We start from the raw sequence: 8,410 nt of genomic DNA on the forward strand, positions 1-8,410 counted from the left end.
TTTTCCAGTTCAATCCATTTGTCTATGAATTTCATGAAGTCATTATTTTTGATAGCTGAGTAATATTCCATTATGTAGATGTACCACATTTTCTGTATCCATTCCTCTGTTGAAGGGCATCTGGGTTCTTTCCAGTTTCAGGATACTATAAATAAGGCTGCTATGAACATAGTGGAGCATGCGTCTTTGTTATATGTTGGGGCATCTTTTGGGTATATGCCCAAGAAAGGTATAGCTGGGTCCTCAGGTAATGGAAAGTCCAATTTTCTGAGGAACCTCCAGACTGATTTCCAGAATGGTTGTACCAGTCTGCAATCCCACCAACAATGGAGGAGTGTTCCTCTTTCTCCACATCCTCGCCAGCATCTGCTGTCACCTGAGATTTTGATCTTAGCCATTCTCACTGGTGTGAGGTGGAATCTCAGGGTTGTTTTGATTTGCATTTCCCTGATGACTAAGGATGTTGAACACTTCTTTAGGTGCTTTTTGGCCATTGGATAATCCTCACCTGAGAATGTTTTGTTTAGCTCTGTACCCCCATTTTCTAATGGGTTATTTGGCTCTCTGGAGTCTAACTTCTTGAATTCTTTGTATAATTTGGATATTAGCCCTCTATCAGATGTAGGATTGGTAAAGATCTTTTCCCAATCTGTTGCCGTTTTGTCCTAATGACAGTGTCTTTTGCCTTACAGAAGCTTTGCAGTTTTATGAGGTCCCATTTGTTGATTCTTGATCTTAAAGCATAAGCCATTGGTGTTCTGTTCAGGGAATTTTTCCCAGTGCCCATGTGATCAAGACTCTTCTCCACTTTTTCTTCAATTAGTTTCAGTGTATCTAGTTTTGTATGGAGGTCCTTGATCCACTTGTACTTAAGCTTTGTACAGGGTGATAAAAATGGATCGATTTGCATTCTTCTACATACTGACCTCCAGTTGAACCAGCCCCATTTGTTGAAAATGCTATCTTTTTCCATTGGATGGTTTTAGCTCCTTTGTCAAAGATCAAGTGACCATAGGTGTGTGGTTTCATTTCTGTTCTTCAATTCTATTCCATTGGTCTACCTGCCTGTTTCTGTACCAATACCATACAGTTTTTATGACTATTGCTCTGTAATACTGCTTAAGGTCAGGGATGGTGATTCCCCCAGAAGTTCTTTTATTGTTGAGTATAGTTTTCCATATCCTGGGTTTTTTTTTTTTTTTTTTGTTGTTGTTGTTGTTGTTTTTTGTTTTTTGGGGTTTTTTTTGTTATTCCAAATGAATTTGCAAATTGCTCTTTCTAACTATATGAAGAATTGAGTTGGAAATTTTTATGGGGATTGCATTGAATCTGTAGATTGCTTTTGGCAAAATGGCCATTTTTACAATAGTAATCCTGCCAATCCATGAGCATGGGAGGTCTTTCCTTCTTCTGAGTTCTTCAATTTCTTTCTTCAGAGACTTGAAGTTCTTGTCATACAAATCTTTCACTTGTTTGGTTAAAGTCACACCAAGGTATTTTATATTATTTGGGACTATTGTGAAGGGTGTCATTTCCTTAATTTCTTTCTCAGCTTGTTTATTCTTTGAGTAGAGAAAGGCTACTGATTTGTTTGAGTTAATTTTATACCCAGCCACTTTGCTGAAGTTGTTTATCAGGCTTAGTAGTTCTCTGGTAGAACTTTTGGGGTCTCTTAAGTACACTATCACATCATCTGCAAATAGTGATATTTTTACTTCTTCCTTTCCAATTTGTATCCCTTTGGCCTCCTTTTGTTGTCTGATTACTCTGGCTAGGACTTTGAGTACTATGTTGAATAAGTAGGGAGAGAGTGGGCAGCCTTGTCTAGTCCCTGATTTTAGTGGGATTGCTTCTAGTTTCTCTACATTTAGTTTGATGTTGACTACTTGTTTGCTGTATATTACTTTTACCTTCTGGTTTGCTGTTACATTGCTTTTACAATGTTTAGATATGGGCCTTGAATTCCTGATCTTTCCAGTACTTTTATCATGAAGGGGTGTTGAATTTTGTCAAATGCTTTCTCAGCATCTAATGAAATGATGAAATGTGTGGATTTTTTTTCCCCCGTTTGAGTTTGTTTATATAGTGGATTACATTGATGGATTTCCGTATAGTGAACCATCCCTGCATCCCTGGGATGAAGCCTACTTGATCATGATGGATGATCATTTTGATGTGTTCTTGGATTCAGTTTGTCAGAATTTTATTGAGTATTTTTGCGTCGATATTCATAAGGGAATATTTTTCTCTTAGTACCATTTTCATTGTGTCCCATATGTTTGGGTATGTTGTGTCTTCATTTTCATTAAATTCTAGGGAGTCTTTAATTTCTTTATTTCTTCCTTGACCAAGTTATCATTGAGTAGACTTCCATGAATATGTGGGCTTTCTGTTGTTTTTGTTGTTATTGAAGACCAGCCTTTCACCGTGGTGATCTAATAGGATGCATGGGATTATTTCTATCTTCCTGTATCTGTTAAGGCCTGTTTTGTGACCCATTATATGGTCAATTTTGGAGAAGGCACCATAAGGTGCTGAGAAGAAAATGTATCCTTTTGTTTTAGGATGAAATGTTCTGTTAAGTCCATTTGGTTCATAACTTCTGTTAGTTTCTCTATGTCTGTTTAATTCTGTTTCCATGATCCGTCCATTGATGAGAGTGGGGTGTTGAAATCTCCTACTGTTACTGTGTGAGGTGCAATGTGTGCTTTGAGCTTTAGTAAGATTTCCTTTATGAATGTCGGTGCCCTTGCATTTGGAGCATAGATATTTAGGATTGAGAGTTCATCTTGGTGGTTTTTCCCTTGATAAATATGAAGCGTCCTTCCTTATCTTTTTTGATGACTTTTGGTTGAAAGTCGATTTTATTCAATATTAGAATGGCTACTCCAGCTTGCTTCTTGGAATCATTTGCTTGGAAAGTTGTTTTCCAGCCTTTTACTCTGAGGTAGTGTCTGTCTTTGTCTCTGAGGTGTATTTCTTGTGTGCACCAAAATGCTGGGTCCTCTTTATATATCCAGTCTGTTAATCTATGTCTTTTTGTTGGGGGAATTGAGTCCATTGATGTTAAGAGATATTAAGGAATAGTGATTGTTGCTTCCTGTTATTTTCATTGTTAGAGGTGGAATTATGTTTGTGTGTCTCTCTTCTTTTGGTTTTGCTGCAAGGAGATTACTTTCTTGCTTCTTCTAGGGTGTAGCTTGCCTCTTTGTGTTGGACTTTGCCATTTATTATCTTTGTAGGGCTGGATTTGTAGAAAGATATTGCGTAAATTTGGTTTTGTCAGGGAATATCTTGGTGTCTCCATCTATGTTAATTGAGAGTTTTGCTGGATACAGTAACCTGGGCTGGCATTTGTGTTCTCTTATGGTCGGGATGACATCTGTCCAGAATCTTCTGACTTTCATAGTCTCTGGTGAGAAGTCTGGTGTAATTCTGATAGGTCTGCCTTTATATGTTACTTGACCTTTTTCCCTTACTGCTTTTAATATTCTTTCTTTGTCTTGTGCGTTTGGTGTTTTGACTATTATGTGATGGGAGGAGTTTCTTTCCTGGTCCAATAATCTATTTGGAGTTCTGTAGGCTTCTTGTATGTTTATGGGCATCTCTTTAGGTTAGGGAAGTTTACTTCTATGATTTTGTTGAATATATTTACTGGCCCTTTAAGTTGGGAGACTTCACTCTCTTCTACACCTATTATCCTTAGGTTTGATCTTCTCGTTGAGTCCTGGATTTCCTGGATGGTTTGGGCTAGGAGGATTTTGTTTTGTTTTGTTTGTTTGTTTGTTTGTTTGTTTTTTGTTTTTGTTTTGTTTTGGTTTTAACATTATCTTTGACAGTTGTGTTGATGTTTTCTATGGTATCTTCTGCACCTAAGATTCTCTCTTCTCTCTCTTGTATTCTGTTTGTGATGCGTCCATCTATGACTCCTGATCTCTTCCCTAGGTTTTCTATCTCCACAGCTGTTTCCCTTTGTGCCTTCTTTATTGTTTCTATTTCCATTTTTAAATCCTGGACAGTTTTGTTCAATTCCTTCACCTGTTTGTGTTTTCTAGTAATTCTTTAAGGGATTTTTGTGTTTCCTCTTTAACGGTTTCTGCTTGTTTACTTGTGTTGTCCTGTATTTCTTTTTTTTTTTTAAGATTTTATTTATTATATATGAGTACACTGTCACTCTCTTCAGACATACCAGAAGAGGCATCGGATTCCATTACAGATGGTTGTGAGCCACCATGTGGTTGCTGGGATTTGAACTCAGGACCTCTGGAAGAGCAATGAGTGCTCTTAACCACTGAGCCATCTCTCCAGCCCCCTGTCCTGTATTTCTTTAAGGCAGTATTTATGTCCTTCTTAAAGTCCTCTATCATCATCATAAAATGTGATTTTTATATCTAAAATCTTGCTTTTCTGTTGTGTTTGGATATCCAGTATTTGCTTTGGTGAGAGAGCTGGGCTCTGATGATACCAAGTAGTCTTGGTTTCTGTTGCTTAGATTCCTGCACTTGCCTCTTGCCATCAGGTTGTCTCTGGTGTTAGCTTGTCTTGCTGTCTCTGACAGTGGCTTGACCCTCCTGTAGGTCTGTGTGTCAGCACTCCTGTAGACCTGTTTTCTTTCAGCTGGATCTGGGAACAGAGAGCTTTGCTCTCGGGTGTGTAAGTGCTCCTGGAGACTGACTTTCAGCTCTCAGCACAGGCTAAAACCCGAAGGGTCCTGCCCCTGACTGCTCCTACGTCCCTGTGCTCAGATGGCACAGATTGCACTGGCCAATTTCCTCTTGGGTTGGGAATGTGGACAGAGAGTAGTGTCCTCTGAGTTCTCAGTAGTGTCTGCACTTCTGAGTGTCCTGCTCTCTCCCCGTGAGATTTGGGTCCAGGCCAAGCTTTTAAATAGTGATAGTTTGGGGTGGTATTCCAATTTTAGTTGAAGGTATGGGTTAGATCTCACTTCTTACAAGTGGTCCAGAAGTCTCACTGATCATCTAAGCAATAGTCTGACCATGTGCCATTATAAGGACTTGAGTTCCCCTAGCTATACATGACTGTGCTATTCTTACTCTGCTGTTGAAGAATCTGGGCTTTGGTTAGGTAACTTGAGCAAGACTGCACCAGAAGTTATTTCTGGAATTTAAGACCAACACATTCCAGAGCCAAAGTTGGTGGCATATTAACAAATGTGTTTTACTGTGTGTGTGTGTGTGTGTGTGTGTGTGTGTGTGTGTGTGTGTGTGTATGTGTGTGTGTGTGTGTGTGTATGTGGGTGTGTATGTGGGTGTGGGTGTGGGTGTATGTGTGTGTGTGTGTTATATACACTTAATTTCTTGGCTTGTTTTTTTGTCTCCAGGAGCAGTGGACTTGCTAAAGAAACTAGTTCGCTTAAAAGTTTTCTTATTCAATTTATTTATTGGGTGTTTGTGTACGTGTGTGGGTAGGTGAGTACACTTGTGGGTGTGTGCTACTGCAGCGTGTATGTGGAGGTCAGAGGAATCGATTCTCTCTCTACCTTGTGGATCCCATGGGTCACCAGCAGGCTTGGCAGCAAGTTCTTTCCCTCCTGAGCCATCCCACTGGCCCAATTCCCTTTCCTAGCCTCACTGAAGCCTTTTTCAGCAGTGGCATCAGCCAGCGGCAGCCCTGTTCATTCTTTATTGTCAACATTCCTGTTTCTAAATGTCTTCAAGAAATCTGGAAGCAGGGGTTGGGGATTTGGCTCAGTGGTAGAGTACTTGCCTAGCAAGCACAAGGCCCTGGGTTCAGTCCCCAGCTCCAAAAAAAAAAAAAAAAAAAAAAGAAGAAGAAGAAGAAGAAGAAGAAGAAGAAGAAGAAGAAGAAGAAGAAGAAGAAGAAGAAGAAGAAGAAGAAGAAGAAGAAAAAGAAAGAAAGAAACCTGAAAGCAGGACAGTCATTTTTGTTGAATCCAGAAAACTTTTATTCACTCCTAACTCACAGCTCATATTTTGTATTTAGGGAGATGTCCCCATTGTGATAAAGGACTGGGTAGCAAGGAGATGTTCTTTAAATGTAAATAAATCCAGCCTTGGGATTATCCACTGTGTAGCTAGGCAAGCCCCTAAAATCACAATGCAAGACACAGTGAAAAGGTTAGACATTCCCACTCTGTAAATTATACAGAGTTTCAATTCCTCTAAAGATGATTAAACCGTTCAGATTGAAATAAATGACCCCACACACTCATAAAGTTCAGAACTGTACTTTTTTTATTTTCATTAAAATCAAGGCATATTGCTCCAAATTACAAATATGTTTAATGATTTAAAAAATATAGCCTTGCTGTTGACAGTCATGTGCTGGGAACATGGCGAGTTGGTCTAACTTTGTCTTCTCTTCACAGGAGTACATCAAAGGGCTCTGCGAGCCTGAGCTGGAAGAAAGAGAGTGCTACCCCAAAGCCATGCACTGCATTTTCGTTGGGGCCCAGAGCCTCTTTTTGAAGAGCTTAATTCAGGATACTTGTGCTGACCTCTGTGTTTTAGATACTGGGCTTCTTGGCATTCGAGGAAGCGCTGAGGCTGTGGTCATGGCCAGAAGTCACATTCAACAGTTTGTGAAGCTCTTTGAGAGTAAGGAGAGCCTCCCCAGTCACCAGAAAGAGTCAGAAATTAAGCGGGAATTCAGACAGTTTGTTGAAGCCCATGCAGACAGTTATACAATGGACCTGTTGATTCTGCCTACTTCCTTGAAGAAGGAATTACTGAGTCTCACACAAGGGGAAGAAAATCTGTTTGAAACCGGAGATGATGATGTCATTACTGTTGGAGATGTACGGCCACCAGAGTTCACACAGAGTACTGCCGCAGGACCGAGTATTGCCAGAGATGACATTGTTGTACAGGAAGAGTCCAGAAATAAAGCTAGGACTCCTGTTTCTGAGCTTACAAAACAAATGGACACAGTCTTTTCTAGTTCACCAGATGTGCTTTTTGTTCCAGTGAATGGTCTAAGTCCAGATGAAGATGCTCTTTCCAAAGACAGAGTTTGTCACAAGAGGAGGTCTTCTGATACAGAAGAAAGGCATACAAAAAAGCAGTTTTCCTTAGAGAATGTTCCAGAAGGGGAGCTTTTGCAAGATGGTAAGGCATCAGCTGAAAATGAAGTCATCGACCTTTCTGATGCTGCTTCGAACTCTACAAATCTAAGCCCCGATGGAAAAGACACTACAGAAGAAATGGAGTACAATATCCTTGTTAACTTCTTTAAAACCATGGGCTATTCCCAAGAGATTGTTGAAAAGGTCATTAGGGAGTACGGGCCTTCTACAGAACCACTCTTGCTTTTAGAAGAAATTGAAAAAGAAAATAAAAGGCTCCAAGAAGACAGAGACTTCCCACCGTGCACTGTTTATCCAGAGGACAGTCAGAGCAGAAGTGCAGGAGGTAGGAGCACGACAAACGAGCTCACAGCAGAGTCCACTCCAAAGAAAACACAGAATCATACAGAGCAAACTATGGTGGAAAGATTCTCTCAGTTACCGTTCAAAGACTCTAAACAGTGTACCTCAAATTGCAGAATTAATTCTTTCAAAACAGTGCCAGTAGGTCAGAAACATGAAATCTGGGCTTCAAAGCAGAACTCAAATTGTACTGTGGACCTGGAAACTGATGGTGTCTTGGCCGCCTCTGCCAGCCCTAAAGACGTCAGTTTTGTTTCAAGGGGAGCTTTAGGGCACCAGCAAAGAAACTCAGCTTTTCTTGAAAATGGCTTTCAACAGCAAGCAGAACCTTTGCTCCCAAATAACGTGAAGCCTGCCTGTGAAAAGCGCTCTGGCGGCTGTGGCTCTCCTCAGCCTAAGCCAAATTATCACCCCCCACTTTCTCCACCACTGCCGCCGCCCCAGCTGCTGCCTTCAGCTACTGAGGCTCGATTGGGAGGATCCTCTGATCATATTGATTCCTCAGTTACGGGGGTTCAAAGATTTCGAGATACCTTAAAAATACCGTACAAGCTGGAGTTAAAAAATGAGCCAGGAAGAGCAGATTTGAAGCACATTGTTATAGACGGGAGTAATGTTGCCATTACGTAAGTCACTCTGCAGCTCGCTCTTGCACAGTTCTCTACCCTGTGTCTGAGGGGTGTGCATGTCCTGTGTATTCTGGTGGGTCCACATCCTTTCTTGGGGGAAGACCAGCTGCTTGTAAAGTTTTGCGTTTGGTATTGGAATAATTATTTAAAAATAAATCCGGGCAGTGGGCTAGTTGCTACCCACCCCAACAAGGTTCATGTTCCCCAATGAATTACACACACAGCCTTTATATTTCAATATATTTAATCAGCACAGTAGCTGGGCACTTCCTAACCTCCGTGCGGTTAATCCACCTCCTGCCAATAATCCTGAGTTATTACTTACTAAACTGTCTGTGCTGCCCTGGATCCAGAGGGCTGCACTCCTGACTCC

General features: G+C 40.7%; 1 protein-coding gene across 2 annotated transcripts in view; it reads left to right on the forward strand.

Annotated features, from left to right (window-relative positions):
- Positions 1-8,410, forward strand: part of N4bp1 (Nedd4 binding protein 1) — a 51,964-nt gene that overhangs the window by 22,923 nt on the left and 20,631 nt on the right. For both annotated transcript variants that reach the window (XR_015643303.1, NM_001305181.2), the window contains 1 exon segment: positions 6,350-8,034. Coding sequence is in view for 1 of the 2 variants with exons in the window: in NM_001305181.2 (NP_001292110.1) it covers positions 6,350-8,034 (1,685 nt within the window). In the remaining variant the exon portion in view is untranslated.

This window comes from Rattus norvegicus, chromosome 19 (assembly GCF_021556685.1).
Source record: "Rattus norvegicus strain SHRSP/BbbUtx chromosome 19, alternate assembly SHRSP_T2T, whole genome shotgun sequence".
Lineage (NCBI taxonomy): Eukaryota > Metazoa > Chordata > Mammalia > Rodentia > Muridae > Rattus > Rattus norvegicus.